The sequence below is a fragment of the Eucyclogobius newberryi genome, unplaced genomic scaffold, assembly GCF_026437365.1.
Source record: "Eucyclogobius newberryi isolate DKJ021-1_F unplaced genomic scaffold, fEucNew1.0.hap1 SCAF_4, whole genome shotgun sequence".
Lineage (NCBI taxonomy): Eukaryota > Metazoa > Chordata > Actinopteri > Gobiiformes > Gobiidae > Eucyclogobius > Eucyclogobius newberryi.
Genome location: NW_027316056.1, coordinates 7,582,011 through 7,609,711, shown reverse-complemented (window position 1 = coordinate 7,609,711; position 27,701 = coordinate 7,582,011). Strand labels below are relative to the sequence as shown.

Sequence of the window (27,701 nt, the reverse complement as noted above, 5' to 3'; positions counted from 1 at the left end):
TCATGTTGATTCAACAGCTTTATTATGAAGTACCTTTTGAAAAGAATTGTACAAGTGGAACCAGCACAGTGACATGTGGACGTGGTGCAGCTCTGTATGAAATGATAATGTACATATTTACAGCAGCGCTTCTATCAGACCAGAGCCAGTCGACTAAATACACCAGGAAATAAAAAAATACAGTCAAAGTATGGATCATACAGACATATGAGAAAGGCACTGTGTTTCACACAAACTCACAATTCAGAAGACACATGACAATGTCATTCAACTGTCCCTGGGCATTCGAACAAAACCAATAAAATATATCATAGGGCCATAAACGTTTATCATAAACAATAAAATAAAATAAAATAGATATTCAACTCAGGAAACATTCGTTAAAAAGAACATGCTTGGTGATTATTAAAATTACTTTTTTTTAATAAACAATACAAAAACTATGTTTTCACTTTTCGAAAGGCATAATGGGCTGAATACAGTTTAAATGTTTTCCAATTTCAACAATGTCTGACATTCTTCCAGAAGCATGGACACATTCAGTTAAACCAGCTTTATGACTGACATGAGGCTGTGAGGACGAGCTGTGGGCCAGAGGACATTCACCACCTTCAGCTGAAAGCACCAGTTTGTGGACTTGAGAACAGATCAACTTTGCTCTAATGCTTTTGGCAGAGGCACTGTACAAATTGTGATTCTTTCTGTTAGATGACTGTATATTTGCTAAAAATAATAATAATTCAATCTGCAATTGAAAAGCACAGGCCTGGTGCTTGTTTGCTTTCAAAACAGACAAATGAAAAGAAAATACAAGTGGTTATTCTTCTGGTAAGCAGGAGGGAGACGCCATAAAGTGTGTCTGTGTGTAGTGTGAAACGTTTCATGTGTGCTCCCTAAACCAGAGCGTGGACTGCACAGGCACCGCTCGGGCCACGCTCTGCTCTTTGGCTGAGTAAGGCATCGTCCTGTCCAGGCACCACACACACAGATGTCGTCAGGCGTACGGAGGCCTACGAGTGAGTTCCTCCTGTGTGAGAACCATTTCCCAGGGTGGGCCGCTAGTTCCTTAGTGAGATATAGATGTGGGGTAATACGGAGTAAAAGAGCTGTCCTCCAAATGGCAAACGAACTAGCTTAGAAACATACACAAAATACATTTGTAGAGATATGACAAAAAAATTCGGCTGCATTAAAAGTACCGGCCTTGTACATACGCAAATAAAATGCAAAAACAAGTCGCTAGAATACTTGTCTTATCAAAAATATGTGGCTTTGGTAAACAAGAGCACTGGCGTCTCCGTGTGGCCGTGACAGCTAACGCGCTTAACCACTACTACGTATGGAAGTGAGCGGGAAAGGCAGAGAGACTCCCCTTCCCAGCATCCTCTGCCCCGGCCTCCCTCCCACTCCCTCCCTCCCCCCCAGACAGCAAGCCTCCAGCAGGGGGAGTAAGAGCACTGCTTTTTCAGGACGTGAGAAGCACCTTTTCTTTTTTTCTTAAGAGTTTGTGGTAATGTAGCAGCATTTTAAACTGGTCTGTGGAAGACTACTGATCCGGTCTGTCCGAGTCCGCTGTAGTGGAAGTGGAACCGCTCCAAGAGAAACCCGAGCGGAGGAGACGCTCCTGTGTTTTGTGGCCCAGCACCTGGTTTTCCTCCTCTAAAACACACCCCGTCTTCAAAACTTGCAGCACCGTTCTCATTTTGTTTCACTTGGCTCTGTCCATCAGTCAACGTTCTTCTCGAGCATTCACGCAGCTCCTTTTACGTCCGATTATGCCTGCAATTCCTCATCGTGTTAGCGTTCTGGTAGGATCTCCCGTTTCCTCCCCCACACAGCTTCAGTCCACCTTCTCAACCTTCCCGATGATCTTCTCCTCAAAGATGGGCAAGATGGCGTCGTCGTCCCGCACCTCCTCGAACACGACGCCGCAGTCAAACTCGTCACTGACTTTCTTGAAGTAGAACCTGCGCACGCACAGAAACAAGTGTAAGCAGAGACATACGTTGTGCTTTAGCGGTGGTATTTGAATAACGATCATGTTATGTCCTCGCCTTGCAAAAAAGGCATTAAGAACAGTAACATTTTCAACTTATGATAAACCAACCAATGCACCATTTATAAACCTTTAAACATTGCAATTGTATGATTTAGTTGAGCTAAACACAGTGGAAATGTTCAAAATCAGAGATAGACAATATGTTTAAAAAAAAGAAGAAATAATACTAATTTCTAAAGGGGCATTCCAAGTGGGACATATGGATAGATTAATTTAAATTATGTGACACTTTCTTTCGCTCTAAAAATGAGTTTAAATATGTAACTCCCGCAGATACAGTGAGATCACCCTGCGATTTTGTAAGTTCTCTCATTAGAATTATGGAGGGATCTGAAATTTTCATCGTAGGTAGACAGAATCTAACATTGTATGATTTCAATGATGATCGTGGAATTTATACCAAAAGTGGTATTTTGGTCTCATCTGACCACTTGACTTTGTCCCATGACTCATTGTCAAACTTCAGAAGGGCCTGGACATGTGCCGACTTAAGCAGGGGAACCTTCTGTGCGATGCATCATTTTATACAGGTCTGGGGGAGGGGTCTGGGGGCGAGGGTCTGGGGGCGAGGGTCTGGGGGCGAGGGTCTGGGGGCGAGGGTCTGGGGGCGAGGGTCTGTGGGAGAGGGTCTGGGGGAGAGGGGTCTGGGGGAGAGGGGTCTGGGGGCGAGGGTCTGGGGGAGAGGGTCTGGGGGAGAGGGGTCTGGGGGAGAGGGGTCTGGGGGCGAGGGTCTGGGGGAGAGGGTCTGGGGGCGAGGGTCTGGGGGCGAGGGTCTGGGGGCGAGGGTCTGGGGGCGAGGGTCTGGGGGAGAGGGGTCTGGGGGCGAGGGTCTGGGGGCGAGGGTCTGGGGGAGAGGGTCTGGGGGCGAGGGTCTGGGGGAGAGGGGTCTGGGGGAGAGGGGTCTGGGGGAGAGGGGTCTGGGGGCGAGGGTCTGGGGGCGAGGGTCTGGGGGCGAGGGTCTGGGGGCGAGGGCCTGGGGGAGAGGGCCTGGGGGAGAGGGTCTGGGGGAGAGGGCCTGGGGGAGAGGGCCTGGGGGAGAGGGTCTGGGGGCGAGGGCCTGGGGGAGAGGGCCTGGGGGAGAGGGCCTGGGGGAGAGGGCCTGGGGGAGAGGGTCTGGGGGAGAGGGTCTGGGGGCGAGGGCCTGGGGGAGAGGGCCTGGGGGAGAGGGTCTGGGGGAGAGGGCCTGGGGCACTCACCTGTAGTGGCCCTTTTTGGTAAGCAGCTCCTTGAACTGGCCCAGAGTGACCACGCGCCCTTTGACAGACGTCCTGTACGGGATGGGCTCTCCGCAGAAGTAGTAGGCCACGGTCATGTTCTCACAGCGCTCCACACGCTTCGCAGACTTGTGCCTACACACACAGACACAGACACACACACACACAGACACAGACACACACAGACACAGACACAGACACACACACACACACACACACACACACACACACACACACAGACACACACACAAAGACAACACAAAGTCAAATCTCAAGATGGGACCGGCACACAGCTGATAACTCAATATTTACCACCATTTCAGTTCAATTAAATCTTTTTTTACTATTGTGTTGTAATGTGTTGATGTCATTTCTGTAGTATAAATCACCATTATCACAATATATCCACTTTACTCTTCCCCCACTGAGCACTGGTGCCGAGAAAAGAGGCGCTTCTTACTTTTAATTACCTTACTTTTCGGACTTTAAGCCACTACTTTTTTTCCCACGCTTTGAACCCTGTGGCCTATACAACGGCCACCGGGGGGCAATCTATCAGGAAGCGAAAGCGTTTGACACACTGTAGAAGAAGAAGGTGCACGACAAGACCCCCGGTTCAAAAGCGACATCACTACCGTTAGTACATGAGTAAATATCTGAAGTTACGATGTGGGCACCTGCCGTTTACTGGCAGGTGCAGCCCTTATATGTTACATTTTCTCTGTAAATTTCGTGTGGGCTGATTTTATTCAGGAGCGCTGCCCGAAAAGTACAGTAAGCTATGGATGAAGTAGACCTAAATATATCTTCGTGGAGCAATTTTTAAAAATGTTTGCCTCATAAAAACACTGCATGTTCTGAGCTGACCACGGGTGAATTGTATGTGTGGATAGTTGACTTTTTCTCCCCATGATCTTTTTTTTTTTACAGAATTTAACACTTTATTATTTGCATCAATATTGGTCCAACAAAATAAAATCTGGGCTTGAGTTGAACAGGGTTTTCTGTCAGAATGTCAGCTTCAAGCCTTGTAACAAAACCCATTCACACCCGTGTTAGATGTAAACACGAGGAAATACATCTTATCTCTACCCTAAAAATAAGCTTTTATGGCTAATTTGACATATGGCCATAATTTGATATATTTTTAGACATAAAATCTGAAAAATATATGTATACAAGGTTTTATTTTCTGCTTTTTGTTGACAAAACAAACTTCGAGGAAATGTTGAATATCTTACTAAAAATCTTACTAAAAATCCAAATTTTGCCACATTTTTTAAACTAAAGTCACCTAACCCTAATCAGGTTTAGAATTAGATAAACAAATCCTTCTGTACGATCCATCAAAATCTTGTTCAGTCCAAGATTGTAAGTAATATTGTAAGTGTAAGTTTGGTGTGTGTATAGTTCTGCTTCCTGCTAGAGTGCCCCCTGGTGGCCGTTAGCCAGTAAAACCCGTTGTAATGACCGCAGGGTTCAAAGCGTGGGGAAAAGTAGCGGCTTTAAGTCTGAAAAGTAGTTTGGGCTATGTGTTGATTATAATGTTTTACTTCACTCTGAGCTTTTTGCACATGTTTTCCAAAGTGCTTTTCCTTTTTTTGGCCCGTGGGCTTTATTAGACAGGACAGCTGAGCATGAAAAGGAGATGAGAGGGGAGGACATGCGGTAAACTACCACAGCTGGGATTCAAACTGCACATGTAGCCTGGCATGTGTGCTGCTGCATTAACCACTCCACCACCACCAAATACAATGTCACATAAACTAAGCTAAACTGCCTATGGAGTGGGTGTGAGTGAGTGTGAGGTCACCTCTGCTTAGCCTGCTGCGCGGCCGCCCTCCTGCGCTCCTCCTCTAGCCTCCTGCGGGCCTCCTCCAGCTGCGTGAGGGGGTTGGGGGCCGGGTTGGGGGGCATGGCTGGGTCCTGGATGAATGGATGTGAAGGCTGGACCTGGCTGGTGGCAGACGGGATGGCGGGCGACACAGAGGAGGAGGGGTTGTTTCGGAGCTGAGCCGACACCCACGGGTGCACGGCCCCGGGACGCTCCACCGAGGTGGGCCGCGGAGACTCGCTGCTGGTCCCTGTCCTCCTGGAGCCACTGGTGCTGCCGCTGAAAGCAAACGGGCAACACAAGATGAATGTCTTGCAAATACAATCCAAAAGCATGTAAACGACTGCTCTGAATACAAGGCTGTGTTGATGAAAACTCTCAAATGGAGGTCAGAAGGGCCAACTGTGATCTGATCCTTCTATTCTTTTCATTCATTCATTTAACATAGTTGCAAACATAAAAATACAACAATGAAACAAGAAAAGGACCAGAGAGAGAGAGCAGAAGACAAAAATCTAAATAAGATGGATAAACATCTGAATACATTTGACATGTTGTAGAATGATTGGCATTTGGCAGATAAAAAATACGTAATTTAAGAAATCAATGTTAGATCATACATTCCATGTACTTAATAAGAATCAGAATTATTTCCATTGTCAGTGAAAAAGTTTAAAAACTAGACATTTTTAATGGTTTTATATTTTATTTGCGATAAACCACAAAGCACTGAATAATAACACTAAAATATTGAGCCATGACAATAAATAGATTTTGGTCAATACATATACAAAATGTACAGTTTAGCACTATGTATATAATATAAATAAATTGACGTATAAAAAACAAAAATGCATTAATGAGCAAATGTTCTGATGTATTGTAAAAGTAAAGAAGCAGCACAGCAGCTTTAGACCATGAGCTGGACTTTAAGGTAAAGCTCATATTTTAATAGATCCATGAGTGAAACGGCAGTGGCAGCAGCTCTGCTCGCCTCGTGCTCCGGTCCACTTTTCCCGGTTCAAAATCCTTCAGTTTTCTTAAAACAAGTTGTTTCCTACGTAACTTGCGGGTCGTATTGCCCGAAGAGCTAAAGGCTAACTGGCGACATGTGCTACTGAGCAGCTGCCATTGACTTGACTGGGCCGTGCGTTTTCTAATGGGGCCGTGGACTGTCAGCGTTGTTTGTTTGGTCCCATAGTGTTACGACTTGTGCCTTCCTTGTTTACACATTCTGTCCTTCTTTGGGATTAGGTGGTCAAACGATGATTTTAAAGCCAGGTTTTGCAGCTGAGGTGTGGGTGCGTCGGCTCAAAGCGCGTCGTAACCCAGAAGACGGGTTTCTTTCTGGTTTGAGTATTCAGCTCAAATTCTTTGAGCATGTTGTGCTCTTGGTTCTAGAAAATTGTGGTATAATTTGTTTGGCACATCGCCCAATCTTGGACAAGGGATTATAAATCTGTAGGTGAGGTTCCATTTTTAAAAATATCGGGGAAAATGTCAATTGTGCGAAAATGTGGTTACTCTTGGTTAAGGTTGAACATTATGTATACATTATTATGTATTGCACAAAATGTAAATGGAACATAAAATTAACCACAAAAGTGTAAAAAAACAACAACAAAAAAACACTTTATGCCATAGTCTCTTAGTAAAAGTATATGTATTGTCCTTCTCGTCTCTCTGAACACAAATTACATTTTTTCTCATCCCTGAAGAGTTTTTGGACAACGTTTCAAGGATGAGAAAGTGTTATGTTTTTCACTTGAACTAAACTCATGTCTCCTTCTGACCAGCTCCACAAGTGTAGAGCTCGACAGTTTTGTGTGCCTGCTGTTCTTACCCGTGTGAGCCCTTCTTGTGCCTGAGGGCCTCTCCCTCCATCATCCACTGCAGGATCTTCTGGTTCCTCTCCATGTCCTCCAGAGGCACCGGGGCGTCCACGGCTCGGACGCTCTCCTCTGCTTTGCTCGAGGACTCACTCTTCTTAGCCCCTCTCCGCGACAGTGTGCTTCCTTTACTGCTGTAGAAGCACAATGTCGATGTCAGAATGCTGGATAATATCTGAAACTAATATTATACTTGTGTTTAAAAAATATGCAGTTAGGGTTTTCTTTTGCTTTTTAGTGTGCTACTGTTTTATGTTAAGGCTGTTGGTTTAAACATTCTTGTAACTATGAAGAAGGCTGCTTAAAGGCCAGTACTAGTGCTTCAATGCATTAAGTGATCAATTGCGAAAAAAGCGTCTGGCATTGGCTCACAGCTGATTCTCATGTTTATTCACTTTTGTTTTCTGCGTATACGACCCTGATGCACAGCACGTACTTATACTTTTACTACAGGTAAAAGTATTTTAACCACGCCACACAGCATGTGGTTTACACGTTTACCTGGGCCGAGGAGGAGGAGGATTACAGCCAAGTGTCCGTTTAGGCTTCAACGCAGACAACAGACCGAGATGTGGATTTACACACAGCGTAACTTTGTGTTTTTAAGTGAGGGCAACTCTGGACCTTAAGTTCCTCTTTATCTGGAGCTGAGACTGTGCTTTGTGTGGGTCAGTGCAGGCTTAAGTTAAACATGGTGTTTGTGCAGAATGTCGCGCTGTTACGTCTGGGCTGTGTATTTATTCACTCAATGATGAGATTCATTTAAAGTCCAGGCAAAACGAGACTGAGCCGAGTCTGAGGCAGAACACGGGGAAAGTTTTCTTATAAAGGGGCAGAGGGTGTGAGAACTTAGTTCAACATTAAACAGTTAAATCACACCGGGCATGTGCACTAAACTTTATTAAAATGTAGACTGTGGTTACCACGGCCACTTGAGCCCTTTTGCATTTACCTCGACAGCCACAGGATTAGAGACTTTTGATTTTTAAAAATATGTTCACCCTCAAAAGGTTAAAGAACAGTCTAATCCTAAAAAGATCCAATTTGAAGAATTATCAAAAATACAACTGAACCTATTATTATGATGACATTTTTAAATAATTTGGTCCCAGAAACAATGAAAAACATATTCAAGTCAAAATGGCACAAGACGGGGTAAATTCTACAACATATTTAACCCTAAAAAGGTAAAATAAAACCAAAAAATGCCTTAATAAGCAATTCAATTCAATTCAAGCATACAATTGACCTGGCGAATAAATCTTGTAATGGCTGCCCAGCCCTCGTTAGTCATAGTGTGTGCGTGTAATGTCTGATAAGAGTCCCGGGAGACCAAGGACATTTCTGTGTAACGTTTTGCCGCACGTCACTAAGACAAAGAAGTTTGTCAGTTGTTGGAGTTGGATCATGGAGATGTTAATATAAGGACATAGAAAACAGTAACACTAGTGTTCAGTTCAAACACTATCTGCAGTGCTGTATCACAGGCCGTGTGCACTGACCTGTAGCCCAGGCCCTCCATGTTACTGGCCCCTGCTCCGTCAGCGTAGTTCCTGCTCCTGCCGCCCTCTCCGTTCCACAGGAAGTTGGCTTGGGACCTAGAGCCCGCCTCTTCCTGTGGGTCTCTGCCTCTGTGGTGATACGCCTGTTTGTGATGCAAACCTGGAACACACAGCAAAGAGTTCTTTTGTGATCGATTCATTCCTGTTAAACAGTAAAGCCACGTTTGGACCTCGCTCTCCAGATTCACTTCACCATTCTGAGCTAAACACTCACGTCAAGACCCAAAATATTTTATTTCCAAAGCATAATGCATCAAATATTATCCAAAGCCAATTAGGATAAAACGCAGAGTAGAGGCTTTGCAGAGACGTTAAATAAATAATAAAAAGCTAAAAAATAAATCGCAAGTTTGGTCCTGTTTACTCTAGCTTTAGCCACACAAACTTGGAATAACTAATCAACTTTTCGAGAATTCTTGAGATCGGCCTCATGAAGAAAAATCATATTTTATTTATTTATTATAATAGTTTATTACAGTTTTGTTCCATAAGCTGGGGGCAAAGTTCCTGAAGCCTTTTTCCAAAGCTCGATTGATTGATTCAATGAGACTAATATAAGAATGTTCATGAATACCCGATCTGCAAATATGTTCAATAATCAGGTATACATCAGGTACCATTTGATTAAGAAAACATGTATGTTTGGGTAACGTCAGCTGCTCATGTAGCAGAGCCCTGGAGCCAGGACCTCACTTTGGATGGGTACGGTTCACCTACTGCTTCATCAAAGTGAACCAGTGGAAATGTGGCTCATGAGAACATTACCGAGACGACTGAGCCGCGCTATTACGCTCACATTTTAAAAATAATATTTGACTGGTGAAACTGGCATCACGTAATGATTTGCATCATGGTGAAAGCCCGTGAGTGAAGTTACCTTTAGCGCCAGCAGCAGGCAGGCCGCGGTGCAGGGGGAAGTGTGGAGGGGCCGCACCTCCGTCGGGGGAGCGGGAGGTTTTGGGAGGACTATGGCGTCCTCCTCCTAAGGTGCTGTTGGCTGCTCCCGGAGACTGGCAGCCCGGAGTCTTCATGACCCGCTGCACGTGCTCATCCAGGATGGACTCGGGGTCGTCCTCGTGAGAGTCCTCCATGGCCACCAGCCCCCCGTACGTGGGGGCACAGGCGGGGGTGGTCTCCGAGTACCGGGCTCCATACAGAGGGGGGAAGGTGGGGGGCAGGGACAGTGGTATACTGTGAGAGGACATGGAGGTGGTCATGGAGCTGTCTGCATCATCGCCCTCTTCTTCCTGTTCAGCACACACAACACAAAACTGCTTTACTCTGCACTTACACCCACAGCATCCTATAGAGACCATACATCACGTTTAAACAGTTTGAACATGGACGTGTCCTCATCAAGGATAGAACTCATCTCAAGTGATGGGAGAGTCCACAGAGCCCTGAACTCTGAGGCTTGTTCTCAACAGATCGACCAGAATGCAGCAACATGAATGTTCCAACGACACAAAGCTCAAATAAAGCAGCTAACTGCAGCGCATTATCCTAACAGGTCCTCTGAGGGAGGGGGGACTGAGGTCCTCTGAGGCAGGGGGGACTGAGGTCCTCTGAGGCAGGGGGGACTGAGGTCCTCTGAGGGAGGGGGGACTGAGGTCCTGTGAGGGAGGGGGGACTGAGGTCCTCTGAGGCAGGGGGGACTGAGGTCCTGTGAGGGAGGGGGGACTGAGGTCCCCTCTGAGGCAGGGGGGACTGAGGTCCTCTGAGGCAGGGGGACTGAGGTCCTCTGAGGGAGGGGGGACTGAGGTCCTCTGAGGTAGGGGGGACTGAGGTCCCCTCTGAGGGAGGGGAGACTGAGGTCCTCTGAGGCAGGGGGGACTGAAGTCCTCTGAGGCAGTGGGGACTGAGGTCCCCTCTGAGGGAGGGGGGGACAGAGGTCCTCTGAGGGAGGGGGGGCTGAGGTCCTCTGAGGTAGGGGGGACTGAGGTCCTCTGAGGGAGGGGGGACTGAGGTCCTCTGAGGGAGGGGGGACAGAGACAGAGGTCCTCTGAGGCAGGGGGGACTGAGGTCCTCTGAGGCAGGGGGGACTGAGGTCCTCTGAGGTAGGGGGGACTGAGGTCCTCTGAGGTAGGGGGGACTGAGGTCCTCTGAGGCAGGGGGGACTGAGGTCCTCTGAGGCAGGGGGGACTGAGGTCCTCTGAGGCAGGGGGGACTGAGGTCCTCTGAGGCAGGGGGGACTGAGGTCCTCTGAGGTAGGGGGGACTGAGGTCCTCTGAGGCAGGAGGGACTGAGGTCCTTTGAGGGAGGGGGGACAGAGACAGAGGTCATCTGAGACAGGGGGGACTGAGACAGAGGTCCTCTGAGGCAGGGGGGACTGAGGTCCTCTGAGGCAGGGGGGACTGAGGTCCTCTGAGGCAGGGGGGACTGAGGTCCTCTGAGGTAGGGGGGACTGAGGTCCTCTGAGGCAGGAGGGACTGAGGTCCTTTGAGGGAGGGGGGACAGAGACAGAGGTCATCTGAGACAGGGGGGACTGAGACAGAGGTCCTCTGAGGCAGGGGGGACTGAGGTCCTCTGAGGCCCTATTGCTCCTCTGAGGTCACACTCACACTAAAGACGTGGGTTGCAAAAGCTTGCCTGAACAGTTTGGGGTGAAAGAGCCTTTAGACAGTTGTGTCCGTGTGAGTGTTGCATGTCCGTGTGAGTGTTGCGTGTCCGTGTGAGTGTTGCGTGTCCGTGTGAGTGTTGCGTGTCTGTGTGAGTGTTGCGTGTCCGTGGGAGTGTTGCGTGTCCGTGTGAGTGTTGCGTGTCCGTGTGAGTGTTGCGTGTCCGTGTGAGTGTTGCGTGTCCGTGTGAGTGTTGCGTGTCTGTGTGAGTGTTGCGTGTCCGTGGGAGTGTTGCGTGTCCGTGTGAGTGTTGCGTGTCTGTGTGAGTGTTGCGTGTCCGTGGGAGTGTTGCGTGTCCGTGTGAGTGTTGCGTGTCCGTGTGAGTGTTGCGTGTCCGTGTGAGTGTTGCGTGTCCGTGTGAGTGTTGCGTGTCCGTGTGAGTGTTGCGTGTCCGTGTGAGTGTTGCGTGTCTGTGTGAGTGTTGCCTGTCCGTGTGAGTGTTGTGTCCTCACCAGTCGTACTCTCTTGAGCCTCTCCTCCAGCCTCTCCTGAGCCTCTCGCTCTCGGAGCACTGTCTCCAGTTTACTGATGAGGGCGGCTGCAAACCGCTCCGGCTCCACGTGGATGTCCTTTGGCATGCGGTACATGCGCTGAAGGGAAATCACAGAGTTACACAAAAAGACAGTGGCCATTTCACAAAGCAGGTTTTCTGAAAATCAGACCTGTCTCTGACACATGTCATTATAATCCACATGGTTCAGTCCAGTGTCCGGCCCCTGACACATGTCATTATAATCCACATGGTCCAGTCCAGTGTCCGGCCCCTGACACATGTCATTACAATCCACATGGTTCAGTCCAGTGTCCGGCCCCTGACACATGTCATTATAATCCACATGGTTCAGTCCAGTGTCCGGCCCCTGACACATGTCATTACAATCCACATGGTTCAGTCCAGTGTCCGGCCCCTGACACATGTCATTACAATCCACATGGTTCAGTCCAGTGTCCGGCCCCTGACACATGTCATTACAATCCACATGGTTCAGTCCAGTGTCCGGCCCCTGACACATGTCATTATAATCCACATGGTTCAGTCCAGTGTCCGGCCCCTGACACATGTCATTATAATCCACATGGTTCAGTCCAGTGTCCGGCCCCGGACACATGTCATTATAATCCACATGGTTCAGTCCAGTGTCCGGCCCCTGACACATGTCATTACAATCCACATGGTTCAGTCCAGTGTCCGGCCCCGGACACATGTCATTATAATCCACATGGTCCAGTCCAGTGTCCGGCCCCTGACACATGTCATTACAATCCACATGGTTCAGTCCAGTGTCCGGCCCCTGACACATGTCATTATAATCCACATGGTCCAGTCCAGTGTCCGGCCCCTGACACATGTCATTATAATCCACATGGTTCAGTCCAGTGTCCGGCCCCTGACACATGTCATTACAATCCACATGGTTCAGTCCAGTGTCCGGCCCCGGACACATGTCATTATAATCCACATGGTCCAGTCCAGTGTCCGGCCCCTGACACATGTCATTACAATCCACATGGTTCAGTCCAGTGTCCGGCCCCTGACACATGTCATTATAATCCACATGGTCCAGTCCAGTGTCCGGCCCCTGATACATGTCATTATAATCCACATGGTTCAGTCCAGTGTCCGGCCCCTGACACATGTCATTATAATCCACATGGTCCAGTCCAGTGTCCGGCCCCTGACACGTGTCCGGCCCCTGACACATGTCATTATAATCCACATGGTTCAGTCCAGTGTCCGGCCCCTGACACATGTCATTATAATCCACATGGTTCAGTCCAGTGTCCGGCCCCTGACACATGTTATTATAATCCACATGTTCAATCCAGTGTCCGGCCCCTGACACATGTTATTATAATCCACATGTTCAATCCAGTGTCCGGCCCCTGACACATGTCATTATAATCCACATGGTTCAGTCCAGTTTCCGGCCCCTGACACATGTCATTATAATCCACATGGTTCAGTCCAGTGTCCGGCCCCTGACACATGTTATTATAATGTAACAAACATTATTTGTGATAAACTTTATAAATGTTCAAGAGCACACAGGGAGCACACAGGTAGCACACAGGTAGCACACAGGGAGTACACAGGGAGTACACAGGGAGCACACAGGTAGCACACAGGGAGCACACAGGGAGCACACAGGGAGCACACAGGGAGCACACAGGGAGTACACAGGGAGTACACAGGGAGTACACAGGGAGCACACAGGGAGCACACAGGGAGCACACAGGGAGCACACAGGGAGCACACAGGGAGTACACAGGGAGTACACAGGGAGCACACAGGGAGCACACAGGGAGCACACAGGGAGCACACAGGGAGCACACAGGGAGCACACAGGGAGCACACAGGGAGCACACAGGGAGCACACAGGGAGCACACAGGGAGTACACAGGGAGTACACAGGGAGTACACAGGGAGTACACAGGGAGTACACAGGGAGTACACAGGGAGTACACAGGGAGTACACAGGGAGTACACAGGGAGCACACAGGGAGCACACAGGGAGTACACAGGGAGTACACAGGGAGTACACAGGGAGCACACAGGTAGCACACAGGTAGCACACAGGTAGCACACAGGTAGCACACAGGTAGCACACAGGTAGTACACAGGTAGTACACAGGTGACTCACAGGTATATGAGGTAGGGGAACACGTCCGTTTGCTTTGGCACTTTCATGCATCTCTTTTCGATGCTGCTTTCGAAACCTGTACGGAGGAATCCCATCTCTGCAGAACAAAGACAAAGCTCCAGTTAAAGCCAGTAAACATTTTGCTAATATTTACTAATGTGTAAAAAATGGAAATAGAAGAGTAAAATAGGCTAAAAATACAGCTATATATTTACACAATCATGCACCCAATGATTTTATATAAATACATTGCTATTATTTGTTATTCATTTATTTCTAAGTGATAAGTTAATTTGGGAACTTTACTTCAGCTTGTGGGACTTGCTTTTGACTTTTTAAACATCTAAATATCAGTATCAGCAGCAGTAGCAAGCCAAATATCTGTATCGCCTCTGATAAAGAAGGGAGTGTCTACAAAGCCGCGAAACTGCCATGTTATTTTGTGCCGCGGCTCCTGAAACTGCTGGGCTATTTGACCGCGCCGGGTTAGGTCTTGGGGTTAGGGTTAGCCATGAGGCTATGTGACCGCGCCGCGGCTCTGCAGCCACGGCCGAAAAAGAAACCACCCATCCCAATAAAGCAATAATCCCATTGCCCTAAAACTTGTCCCTCTTGTCCCAGACTACAGCAGGTGAAAGAGCTCTGGGTGACGTTCAGGGGAGTCAAGTCATTTGGCATAAGCACTAAAGGTTTGTAATATTGATGCCACATATTTGAGGCCGATACCGATGTTATTGGAACCGCTTGGGTAACCGATATTAGGTCGATATTTCCTACACAATTTTATATTATTTTAATGCAAGATTATTAGGCGTAGTCATTGCGAGTGGAAACATTTAATCACAAAACATAAAACTAGAACAAGACTCAGGTAAATTTATAAGAACATTTACTTGAAATATAATACTTTTATTTGAATGCTTTCAAGTGCGTAAAATTGGCACAATCAAATACTTTTTAATGCTTTTAAGAGGCGGCGGCCGCCTTGTTAGCGCACTCTGTGCAGGTAAATGTAGCGTGTGTGTGTTTCTTAAAGATCCTAAACCAGAGGCCCAGAGTTCCAGGGGTTTTCTCATGAGTCCTGACCACTGCACTCACATGCTGCTGTCGGTCAGGGACATGGTGTCTGCGTCACTGGACATGCTCTGCTGCTCGCTGTCGTTGGCACTGGTGGCGGGGGCGCGAGCGTAGCCCAGGTTTGCGTAGTACGGGTTCACTGGCTCTCTCCAGGGTCTGAGGGCAACAAGGACACACACACACACACAGAGCATTCACTGGCAGTTCAAAGGAGCAAGCGCCACAACGGTTTATGAAAATACACGACTCATTTGGTTATTGAATTAGCTAGAATGACTGTGTACTCTGTTATGGCTGAGATCAACAGTACTCCAAAGTGAATCTGGGAGGCCATCATCAAACTATTACAAAGTGATTTTAGTCGTGATTCTAGTTCCAGATTGAATAAATGGATTGAGAACAAAAACACAAATTAGCGACAGTTTTAAATCACGTAAAATGTGTTTGCAGGTCGTTCTGTGAAATCGTGCCTTTTGTGTCTCACTCAAGAAGTATGTTTAAGATGGAACTAAACATTATTATTTTACATTTTTCAAAGTTGAAAGGGCAGATGCTTGGAGGCTGAGTGGATAGCACATATGCACTCCGTGTGAACAATCTGAGTTCAAATCCGGCTCTTGGCAATTTGCTGCAGTGTCCTTGCCCCTTTCACACAGTACTGTCCCGTTTAATAAAACCTACGAGCCAAAAACCTAAAAAATATTATATATTTTTAAAATGGTGCCCATTTGTCAAATAATAAGAAAAATCACACAAACTGCCTATAATGTTGCATTTTACAATAATTTAACAAACTCCATCAACTGAATACACCAGAGTTCTGTGAGTGCGTGTTGTTATGAGACTTGTGGGCGTGGTTACCTGTACTCTCGGCTGTCAGGCCTCCTCCTGGTCACCACTGCCCTCTGCGGGGCTGAGTGCATTAACAGGCTTTGGGTCAGTCTGCCGGCCGGAGTGTCAGCGCACTCTGCATCTCCGTCCTCCTCTGCCTCCCGCGCCCCAGAACATCTGCAGATACAAACAGCAGCTTTACATCACAGGCGTTACAGGAAATATCCAAAGACTGCTTTACAGACAAATATTGGAACTGTGATCATATTATAAACGTATACCGTACTTTTTGGACTTTAAGCTGCTAGTTTTCCCCCACGCTTTTAACCGTGCGGTCATTATAACATGCATCTAATTTATAGATTTTTACAGGCAAACGGACATCAGGGGGCAATCGAGCAGGAAGCGCAAGTGTTTGACACACTGTAGAAGAAGACGTCAGTGGAAGCACTGTCCAAGGGACACATCGTGTTTTCTATAGTTTAAGCTTCAAAACGCTGTGCGTTTTATTACATTCAGACTCAAATTCACGGAAAAATGTGTCTAATGAGGAAGTGAAACTAGACAGGGCAGAATACAAAGACACACACGGAGCAGTCAGGCCAGACCGGCCCCCGCTGGCCTGTCAAAAGACAAAACCCTGCATCACTATCGTGGAACATATTAAAACATAACACTCAGTCGATGAGTACGAGCTCAGGAGCAGATGAACCAGATGTGAAGACACAGACACAGGTAAATCAGCTCACAAAGAGTCATCAAGGACAGAGGGGACAGTAGGGACATGGGAGACAGTAGGGACAGAGGAGACAGTAGGGACAGAGGAGACAGTAGGGACAGAGGAGACAGTAGGGACAGAGGAGACAGTAGGGACAGAGGGGACAGTAGGGACAGTAGGGGACAGCTGTGATGTGTTTGTTAAGTGTCAAAATGATGTGTTTTATTACAATCCAACTTCTATTCACTGAAAAATGAGTCTAATTAGTAACGCAGTGGACCTCAGGTACACCATGAGACCCCCGGTTCAAAAGACGTACCACTACCGCGTTTATTTATGTGTAAATATCTCATGTTACAACAGGCGGTTTATTGCCATGACTCATGTGCGGCCTGTATATGAGCAAGTTCTATTTTCTATATAAATTTCGTGTGCGCGGCTTTAATTCAGGAGCGCTGTACAGCCCCAAAAGTACAGTAAAACCATGTCTGACATAGCAAATTTGTTCCAATTTGCATTATTATTGGAGAGACACTTTTTGTACACTGCCGTTTACACTCGTGCTGAACTTCCTGTAGTGAAGCGGAGCTGTGTAAGCCCAGAGGAACGCACCTCAGGGAGGTGGGGGAAAAAATGTAACCCCAAATTTGATTAATCAAAATTAATTTATCACCAAGTCCTAACATTTCAATTACAGCAAGATCCTCTATTAGGACAAAAATGTAGTTTTAAAATTAAAACGTAAAAAAAAGGCATAATTTTAATCACAAATTTAGCCTGGATTAGTCTTGATTTTGACTGTTATTTTAAAACAAAAATGCACAACAAACGATTGTGTCAAAAGGCATATATAAATATCATCCTTTATTGTGCAGCCCTGTTGGGATTTCCAAGCATATAGGTTTAGGTTGGTGGTGACCCTCTGACATGCGCCTCACCTCCACTCCTCGTTCTCGGCCAGCGTGGGCAGGTATCCGGGCACAGTGTTGGCCGGGCCGGACGTCGGGCTCTGGTCGTTGGCGTTGGGTTTGGGGCTCTCTCCTCCGGTGCGCGTGTATTCCAGGTACAGATCTGACTTGAGGAACAGAGGGTACGTGTTCTCCTCCATCATGGCCTGGATCTCCGTCTGGGCCTGAGCAGCAGATGCATGTCACAAACATGTCACATACATGTAACATACATGTAACATACATGTCACTTACATGTAACATACATGTCACTAGTGTACAGCGTGGAAACCACAGAATCGATCTGAAAACTGTAGTCTAAACATGTTAACACTTAAGACAGGCCCAATAAGCCCCAAACTGCAGTATAGTCACTGTGATACAGCCAAATATAATTATAAAATAAGATGAATAAAGACCTTTCAGTGCTGCCCATTTCAGAAGAAGCATTTAGAGTATTATAATAAAGCCTTAAGTGAAGCCACTTGTTTCTAAAATGGCTTTCATTTACAGTCTGGAGGAGGAAGCTCTGTAGCAAAAGGTGCCACGAGGCCGTTTAGCTGCAACAACCTCTCAGAGCACCACCTATCATTCAATCTCGCTTACACAGAGTTGTGTACATGGGAAGGATTTGCCCTGTCTAGCAACAACAATTCGACTCACACAGTTCGATTAGTGTAGATTTCTCCAGGACACACAAGAGGAAGGCCAGACGTGACCAGAGGTAGAGGATTACCTGTTCGAACATGGCTGGGTCTGGGTGGGGCTTCCCGACACAGTCTCGGATGAAGCTCTTGGTGGCCGGTTTGATCTGTCGGGATACGATGCCGGTGCCGTCGATGATGTACTTCCTGTAGATGGCCTTGGCGAGCTTGGCCTTCTTCTCCTGGCTGGTCTGCCTGAAGCCCGAGCAGGCGAACCAGAAGTCCAGCAGGTCCGCACATCCTTCTTGGCACAGGAATTTCTTGAAGAGCTGGATGCCCTCCTGGTCGTCCAGCAGCGAATGGAGCGACTCGGCCCACTTTAGGTACGGGGGGGTGGGAGAGGCCGAGCCCTCAGGCTCGTAGCCCAGGTCCAGGTCGGGCCGTCGGGGGGTGGCAGAGGAGGATGAGGGGGTGTACGTGGAACTGTCAGCCATTTTGGATGAGGGTGGGTGAAAGCTGAGGGCTTGGGAGAGGGTGTTGGGACGGGTGCTAGCATAGGGAGCGGGCGGGTCCACGTCACCCTCCTCTCCAGGCACTGGGGGTCGAGGAGCATCCTCAGTGAAGTGGGCAGGCCCGTTCAGAGGGGAAACCACCCCACCTCCGCCCCGAAACGCTAGTCCATGCAATTCTCTGACAACACTCATGTCTGTGAACGCACGGGGCCGACGTCAGACACGTCCAGCGATAGATCCTGACACAAGAGTCTGCCTGCAAAAGACAACAGGGATTTAGCACCAGAGACAAAAAGCAAGGCTTTTAGGAGACAGAACATGAATGAATTATAACTGCACATGAACTATGACATAAGATATTAAAGGCGCAGTGGACGTTTTTTCGGCGAGTGCGCACGCGCACTCCCCCGTGCGGACTGATTTATTAGCGCGACGGATCGCATCGCATCTCTCGTCTCCCGTAGATTTCCGTCTTTTTATGAGACAGCTCGAACTGTCTCTCTCTTACACTGAGGGAACTATATTATGATAGATCAATGCGCTTAGACACGCTGAAACGTGCTGCTCATGGGGACGAGCCGCACGCGGCTGCAGGTGAGCAGTAGGTGTGTTTTATGATTGACACGTGGCAGGACTAATCGGCAGTCCACGCCACGAGGAAATGACAGTAAAAAAAAAAACATCCATTTAACCTTTAAGCTACAAAAAGGGAAGACTGAAATATTTTGTCTCCATAAAACATAATAACAATGTAATAGCAACACTATTGTGATTTCACTGGTTTGGGTCAGACATTCACAGGCCTCTGATTTTACACACACATATTGCTTAATGCTTTTGTTTCAAGTGTTTATTTTAGATATTTTTTTTGCAATTATTTAGACATTTCAATAGAGCTGGGTTGATATAATCAATTTTCCGATTTTTTATCGATTCGCATATTAATGATTCGTACGTCCAAAGATCTTTTTTTTTATTATTATTAAAATTATTTTCTAGAACTTCAATCTACCTTCAAGAAAGATAATTCAGGACTCCTGGATTATCTTTCTTGAAGGTAGATTGACCCTCAACCTTTTCATCAGTCTTCCATCAGTAACTATCAATACTTGTAAGATTTGCTGTTTAATATTGATATAATACTAGTTTTAATATGTTGCTTCTCTACACAGTCATGAAGTGAAGGAAACAGTTCAAATACGTTTTTTAAAAACATTAACCCCCGGATCAAATCGAAACCGGATCGAATCGGAAATCAGATCGAAATCGGAGCGAATCGGATGGGATCTGAGAAATCAGAAAAAAACTATTTTGAAACGTAAAAATCGGAATCGAATCGATTCTTGAAATTTGAATCGGAACCCAGCTCTACATTTCAATGTGCACTCAATTGTCGTCAACGCTCCTGGAGTTGTTTATAGTGTGCATTCAGATTTTTTTTTAGAAATCATGCAGCTCTGTGGAGTGAGGATTTCTGCTGCAATCATCTTCATTTTTTTTTTTAATTTCAGCCCAAATGCATGGCGTGAAAGGGGGAGCAAGGGGGTATTGACCTTATTCTGCCCCGCCCACTTAGCCCTTTTTCCCCTCGTGGTCGACACTTCTGTTGTAATTACACTTCCGGTCCAGCGGGAACTCCTTTGGCGTGAATGGAGAACGAGGGAAAAGTCTCGCTGCTAAAATATGCTATATTGATTTGTGTAAATGTCCAATGTTCCTGTGAACAACAAGTCAACAATGCGGATTTCCTGGGCGGCCTGAAAACGGCTTTTGTCTGTGTAGAACTTATTTTCTCTCAAAGTAAGCAGCTTTGTGTTCACTATTACAACCGGAAGAACGATTATCTCGTATGGAGGTGCCCGGACAGGCTTCTGGACAGGCTTTTAGATAGGATTTGAAAACACGGGGGCCACCTATGCGAAATACGAGTAGCTTCGGCATTCTCCGGTGTGTATAAAAGGTACATAAAAAAATTCTGCTCGCGCCCTCGGCGCCCACAAAGATTATGGAAAGCCAATATGCGTAACACTTTTACAACATAAAGCGACGCTTTTAACGCCGTAAACAAGCGCGGTAATTTACGCCAGACGGTGCTCTGCGGTTTTTAAATTATCGCCATACGCCGCTCCTAAGAGGTGGAGTGTGATCCGGTGTGATCATATTTGGCTTCCCATATTATCGAGCGCCGTGTACGAGTAGCTTCGGCATTCTCCGGACCACGGCTCGGCAGCCAGAGCAAAGCACACAAATTTTGTCGACCAATCAGCGCGCAGCATGCACATTTTCACTTGTGAACAGTAAACTGTAATGGCGGACTATTGTCAAACGCTTCCCGGCCTGATTTGATGACAATATTCCCTTTTTTTCTAAGATCTATTAATAAAGTGACCCTGTCCATGCACTCGAAAATGCCCGTCCACATTTCAAAATACCCCGTCCAAAATACGGGAAGACGGGCCCCTATCTAAAAGCCTGCTTCTGGAATAAGATGAATAGACGGTCTGCAAATGCCGAGGGCTTGACTCAAACCCACGCAGCATCCATTCATGTGCAACACTCTTAACCACTGCACCACCTGCTGCTATATTCTACAGGTGAGCTCACAACCCGGCATCCTAAGTGTCCAGTTTACATGTGAAGTCTCTGGTGGACGCGCGTCCAGCGTACAGAGTGAGGATTAATCAATAGTTGGAGTCTTCACAGTCAATAGTCGGTTAAGCGGTTATGTAAACAGTGTTTTTTGTTGTTGTTGTCGCATTTTATTATTGAGAAGAAGAATCATTGATGTATGTTGCACGTGAAAAGCCAGAGCAAGTTCCTAGTTTGTTCATTCTGTTCACTGAAAATGGTAAAAAAAAAAAAGCCCTTTCTGATTCCAATTGCTAAAAACAAACTGGATGATAAATTAATTGAGGCAATGTGTAAAGCAACTACACCAAAGCCATTCTCAACCTGGTCTGCCATCGCCCCAAGAGACCAAGTAAAACACACCAGGAAACAACAAAAACCCCTCAGCTGTGAATGAGTGTTCGCATCACGCCTTGGACGCCAAGAGTGTCTTCAGGACGCACAGGCGGGCAAATCCATTTGATGCCAGTGTGAACACACCATATCAGAACTGGCAGTTAACTTTAATCTTTATTTGAAATCAAAATATGCAAGTTTGTAACATGCAATGTTACAAACTTTTAAAAGCTCTAAAAAGGGTTTTTTCTAAAAAGTTTTAAACAAAACTTATTAAACATACGTGCAACAGATTCATCTGCAACCCACATTATAAACAGACATTATTTGACCCAAAGGATCAGTTTTTACAAGTTTACTCCAAATAAGTTTAGTGGGAGGGATTTAAAGAAGGAAAAGACAGCGTGAAGGAGGAGAGAATGTTGCGGTTACAGGAGGAGGAAGAGCAACATGAGGATGACACACAACTGAAGAGGATCAGACACTTCAGTCTGAGAAATGGTTTATTAACTTTACAAAAGTCCAAAAACGGAGGCAATGGGCTCCGGGGCCCGTGTCGTGTGTAGCACGTCACTGGAGCGTCATCTCTGATTGGCTGCTGCGCCGTGTCTGCCGCAGAAAAGTTGAGATATGTCCAACTTTTCTGCGTCACTCAAACGCCCCCGACGCGCCGCGTCTGACGCTCAAAACGCAGGATTCGCGATGCAAAAACGCAGGACGCCCAAGACGCGGGTCCACATAGACTTTGAATGTAAACTGGACGTTTTGGACGCTGCGGTGTGAACGGGCCATAAGAATAATCATACTGTAGCCCACCAATATCTAAACATGGTGCTAAACAAGTGAAAGCTGTCAAACTCTTTCCCTCCAAAGACGGGTATTATGTGTTCTAACTGGTTCCACATTTTAAAATGGATTTGATCCTTATTTTAGTATAAAATCAATTAATTTACTTGCACTTGATGAATTAATTTTAAAAACATGTATTTTTTTTTATAAATGCAAGTGTTAAAAATAAAACATAGAAAATAACAGCCTAATAATCGGTTATTGACCAAGCTTTCCCCATAACATCGGTATCAGCCTAAAATGCCTATATTGATGTATCGTAGTAAGATAAGATATTCCTTTATTGTTCTCACATGGGGAAATTTCATTGTTGCAACGCAGGTAGATACAGAGGAAAAGGACAGATAACTTATAGGAAGTTTAAAAAACACTTAATAGAAAAACTTTTATAAACAAAACTCTTATAAACAAAAACTCCTATTAGACAAAAACTCTCATTTCTTAATAAGGAATGGAGGGGAAAAATAAAGATTAAATAAAAACAGCTGGCGTAGGACAAGATAATACTAATAATAATGGTAAAATAAACACTCTATTTACATCAGTTATATGCACATGAATGTGACATTATTGCTTGTGAGTACAACAGTAATTGCACATGAATATGACGGTATTGCACATGGTTAAGTCAGTATTATTATTATTAAGTATAGTATTATTAGTGACAGGCCTGACCGGCACAGCTAACGGGGCACAGCTAACGGGCACAGCTAACGGGGCACAGCTAACGGGGCACAGCTAACGGGCACAGCTAACGGGGCACAGCTAACGGGGCACAGCTAACGGGCACAGCTAACGGGGCACAGCTAACGGGGCACAGCTAACGGGGCACAGCTAACGAGCACAGCTAACGAGCACAGCTAACGGGCACAGCTAACGGGGCACAGCTAACGGGGCACAGCTAACGGGGCACAGCTAACGGGGCACAGCTAACGGGCACAGCTAACGGGGCACAGCTAACGGGGCACAGCTAACGGGGCACAGCTAACGGGGCACAGCTAACGAGCACAGCTAACGGGGCACAGCTAACGGGGCACAGCTAACGGGGCACAGCTAACGGGGCACAGCTAACGGGCACAGCTAACGGGGCACAGCTAACGGGGCACAGCTAACGGGGCACAGCTAACGGGCACAGCTAACGGGGCACAGCTAACGGGGCACAGCTAACGGGGCACAGCTAACGAGCACAGCTAACGGGCACAGCTAACGGGGCACCGTGTTACCGTGGATTCTCTCCGGGTTCTCCGGCTCCTCCCACCATCCAAAGACATGTGTCAGGTAAAATTGGTAACTCTAAATTGGTCCTATGGACAGGTGTTGAAAATTAGCATATTCTGCTATAACACTTAAAACATTGCATCTGGTTCGTCCAATGCTATGTCCTTGTAAATGCTATGTCCTTAAATACATAAAGCATCATGCTTCAGAAACATCACATAACATGCACCTTTAAACACATTTTTGTGTCATGAAATGGTATTTAGAAAGGCTGCAAAGATTAACAAATGAATTATGACTGTTGACTATAACAATGTATAAGTCATATTTTGATAAATGCAATAGTTATCTGGACTATACAGATTGTAAAACATACATTTTATAACAAAGAAAGCAGCATTATCCACTCAAAATGTCATAAAAGCACAAACTATTTCGGGTTTTCATCAACAATAACTTTAATCAATGACATTCTCCATCTCTAGAAGCTTTCAGTCACTACATTTACACGTTTAACCTTTACTAGGTTAAACGTGCATTTCAAAAGTCTCACTGTACAAAAGAATTAACCATTTGAATCAAAAGAATGGCGAAAGAGAAATAATAGTTTTATCATACCACTAAAACACTCCTTAGTAGTATTTAGCAGACGTAGAAAATGAACTCTCAAGCTATTTTAAAGTCAATGAGTTGAAGTAAAACATTTGTAAAAAACCTGGTTGTTTGCTTTTCTACGGTTTTAGACGGGGAAATGGTGTGTTTGGTGTGATTTAGGCCCAGATTTGGCCCTGGCTCCGGCGCCCGGCCTGTCACGCTCTTTAACACCCGCGGAAAGCCTGCGATGCCCGGTCTTTGAAGTGAGAATCTCATTCATCTTGGCCCGCAAAGAAAGTGGGGGATGGGCACAGAAACAAACTACTTCTCCACACAAGACGGGCCTTTTAGCGCCGCCGCACCGGACCCGGGCACTTTAGTGGACCCGAACCACGCTAAACACGCCCGACACCGCGGCAAAACCACGGAGACGCGATCAACCGAGCCCGGGAAGGCGAGTTTTGAACGGCAAAGTGACGGCAAAAGTCGCTGTTGTGAGAGTGGCTAGCTCGGTGTGTTTGGGGAGTCTCTAAAGTCCAGGCATTTGGCGCGGGGCGGGAATAAAACGTGCTACGTCACTGGCTTACGCTGTTCGCCGTGAGGTTTAAAACAAATAAATAATAATAATAAAAGTGTTTCGTTTTTTTTTCTTCTTCGAATGTATTTGTGTTACGAGCGTAGAATATTAATGGGGAAAAAAATACACGTTTAATTATTTCATTCCACTACAGAATACTCAAACTGCACTCAAAGAAGATCAGAAGTATTTAAATGACTCGCGTACAAGTCCAACTGATAAACTAAAGGAAGAGAATGTCACTCTTTGTAGACATAATCGCAGTGTTTCCCATAATAAAGAGAGAATAAAGAGACTATGGCGGCGTCCTCATAGTATAATATCTGTCCCCAAAGTCTCAACAAGGGGGACAAAAATAGTAGAATATATGTGTGTCAAAAGGAACTACATTTAACTGCAATTTTGTATTACCCATGTCGTCCCATCTATACAATAAACTGTTAGTTCGACTGTAGTCTCCAGGGAAACACTCATCGAATATAACTAATTTGAGCATTAAAACACAAATATATTATGTACAACTTCTACCAATCCCAAACCCTAAAGCTAATCAACAGAATGAATTCAAGTTCAATAAACAAACTTTTGACACTGTCCACAAAGACACAAATCCCATTTCTCAAGCTTAAGTATAATTAGAGTATAAATAGAGTATAAATAGAGTATAAATAGAGTATAATTACTGCAAACATATTTCTGAAGCAGTGAAAACGACACAAACAAGTACATTTTAACTCACGTAGACGTAACCAAGACGGTACTTGAACTCGCCCCGCGTCGGTACCGAACACAACCGGGACCAGTTTGACAGTTACTCGCATTTATCCACTCAAAAAAAATCAACAGAAACGTAGAGAAATCCCGGTCGTACGCTGACGCAAACCGCGCCTGCTCGGGACGAAACGCCTCGGATCTTCCCCCCAGTCAGTCCCCGTTAGCTAGTTTGGCTTTTTAGCATTAGCCGCCGTTAGCGCCGTTAGCTCGCGTTAGCTCCGCGCAAGAACGTCCCGTGTTCCCGCAGTAAAAGTGTGTGTCGTAACGTCTCGGAAAGCACGGGCCCCGTACTCCGCTGCATCGGGGACGCGGGCCGAACGCGGATGCCTCCAAACGCAGCATGTGGACGCGTGATCGGTGTGCGGGGGGGGGGGGGGAATGAAGGAGAAAAAGAAAGAATAGTCGGACGTGTTGCCCTTAACTCCCCATGGTGGCTGGCTCTGGAGCAGCACGGCGGAGCGGAGGATACGTGCACGCCGACGACTCCTGCGCGCTGCGGGGCTACGGCTACACGCGTACAACAGGTAGGAACCACGGGACGACGGGCGAACACAAGCGCGATTGCTCAACAAAACGGACGCAGGACGCACGCAGTCGCAGGGGGACGTCACCCAGCTGCGATCCAGCCCCGAAACAACAGCAAAAAAAGGGCAAAGAAATGCAGTCACAACAAGTTGAGTACAGTAGTAAGCCGCATACAACGCCAAAAAAGTACCATTATCGTTGTTGTAATTTGGTATAAAGGTCAAGTCGTAAGGATATTCACGCGGCCGCTGTGGAAAGCGCAGTGTTTGTTAAAAGACTTACGTATCCATCCCGTAAAGTGGAGTTTTATTATGAGTGTGCCCCATCGTAGCCGCACGTTTCGTCTGTAGTGTATGTTTGAGGATCGAGTCTGTGGACGCCTACAGCGCCCCCGCTGGCACACGGGAGTACTACAGCGCACTGTGCAAATACAAGAGTTGTACTTTACTCCGCAGTATTTGTCTTGCAGGAAAGATAAAGTTACATTTTCAAATTATTGACTCAAACTAATAGCCTTTAATGATCAGTATGGCTATTTTAAACGATGAAGTTGGCAGGAATGCGTAGGCTATGCTCTTGAGTTAGGTTGCATTTTAAAAAGGGAGGAGCAAAAATAATACAATACAATAAATGCTTAATAAGCAGAATAACATAATAAGCATTGATTATTAAATTATATTAATTATTTCATCACATTTTTACTGTTTATTCTAACTTACTTAAATGTGCACAGCCTATTGGTAACAAATAATAGTAGCATAACCTAGTAGAAATGCCCTTAGTTAAAACAGAGCCAATTAGTGAAAACACATAGCCAAACAAAATTTTATAGCCTATATGTATAAAATATGCTGAGCCTCTCCATGGATTTCAGAATGCTGCAAACTCTAGGACTGTTGTCATAGAAATTAACAGTGTATTAAATATAAGTCTGTTTTCATCTTATTTAATTCATCCTATTTTTTATTCATGCCCTTTTTTTTTTACACTGACAATGGCAATAAACCCTTTTCTGATTCTTACAAATAAAAACTAAATATTATATAATTTGAAGAGAAAAAAAAGTCTTCAAAACGTTGCCCATAAACACAAAGCTGAAACGCTACAACAAATTCATTTGTTAAATAATTTAAAAAAAAACTAACCCTATATATAATATGCCACAGGGACCAGGATGACCACACAAGAAAACCACACAACAGAAGCTTCATCTAGACTCTTACCTTTGGGGCAGGAGTCCTCTGAAGAAGACGACGGGCTGGAAGAAGACGAGGGCTGGAAGAAAAGACGAGGGAAGATCCTCTGCTCTCCTGGTCCTTGGTGGTCCACTGGTGGTCGTGAAGACACCTGCTGAGCATCCCTGGTCTGCCTGTCCCCACACTGCTACTGCTACTGCTGCTGCTACTGCTGCTGGTGCTGCTGCTGGTGCTGCTGCTGGTGCTGCTGCTGCTGCTGCTGCTGTCAGTCAGATGCTCAGCCCGGACGAAGAGAAGCCAGCTCCTGCTACAGCGCAGGGTGAGAGTGTGAGAGAGGTGGGGGCGGCGGTGGGGGCGGTGGGGGTGGTGCAAGGAGACACACATACATAAGATGCTCCAATGAAGTGGCATCACTGCCGCATTATTCAAAAATATAAATGAATCACATTTGAAAATG

At 46.2% G+C, this 27,701-nt stretch overlaps 2 protein-coding genes across 5 annotated transcripts in view; both read right to left on the bottom strand.

The window, feature by feature from the left end:
- Nucleotides 1-27,288, bottom strand: LOC140377909 (axin-1-like). 3 transcript variants are annotated; one of them, XM_072463521.1, is made up of 13 exons: nucleotides 27,272-27,288; nucleotides 18,128-18,803; nucleotides 17,383-17,576; nucleotides 15,757-15,903; nucleotides 14,917-15,051; nucleotides 13,819-13,915; nucleotides 11,629-11,766; nucleotides 9,436-9,805; nucleotides 8,499-8,658; nucleotides 6,951-7,130; nucleotides 5,087-5,386; nucleotides 3,256-3,408; nucleotides 1-1,967 (listed from the first exon to the last, which is right to left on the bottom strand). In XM_072463521.1, the coding sequence occupies exons 2-13, from the start codon at nucleotides 18,737-18,739 to the stop codon at nucleotides 1,841-1,843; spliced, it is 2,613 nt and encodes an 870-aa protein (XP_072319622.1). In that variant the 5' UTR covers nucleotides 18,740-18,803; nucleotides 27,272-27,288; the 3' UTR covers nucleotides 1-1,840. The 3 variants fall into 3 exon arrangements, with proteins under 3 accessions (XP_072319622.1, XP_072319621.1, XP_072319623.1); XM_072463520.1 differs by lacking the exon at nucleotides 27,272-27,288 and adding an exon at nucleotides 26,331-26,420; XM_072463522.1 differs by lacking the exon at nucleotides 27,272-27,288 and adding an exon at nucleotides 26,331-26,420 and having other exon boundaries at nucleotides 6,951-7,127.
- The window catches only part of parn (poly(A)-specific ribonuclease (deadenylation nuclease)), a 125,234-nt gene continuing 101,090 nt past the window's right edge, over nucleotides 3,558-27,701 (bottom strand). For both annotated transcript variants that reach the window (XM_072463523.1, XM_072463524.1), the window contains exon 27: nucleotides 3,558-3,573. The gene's annotated coding sequence lies outside the window, so the exon portion shown is untranslated. The remainder of the gene's footprint in view (nucleotides 3,574-27,701) is intronic.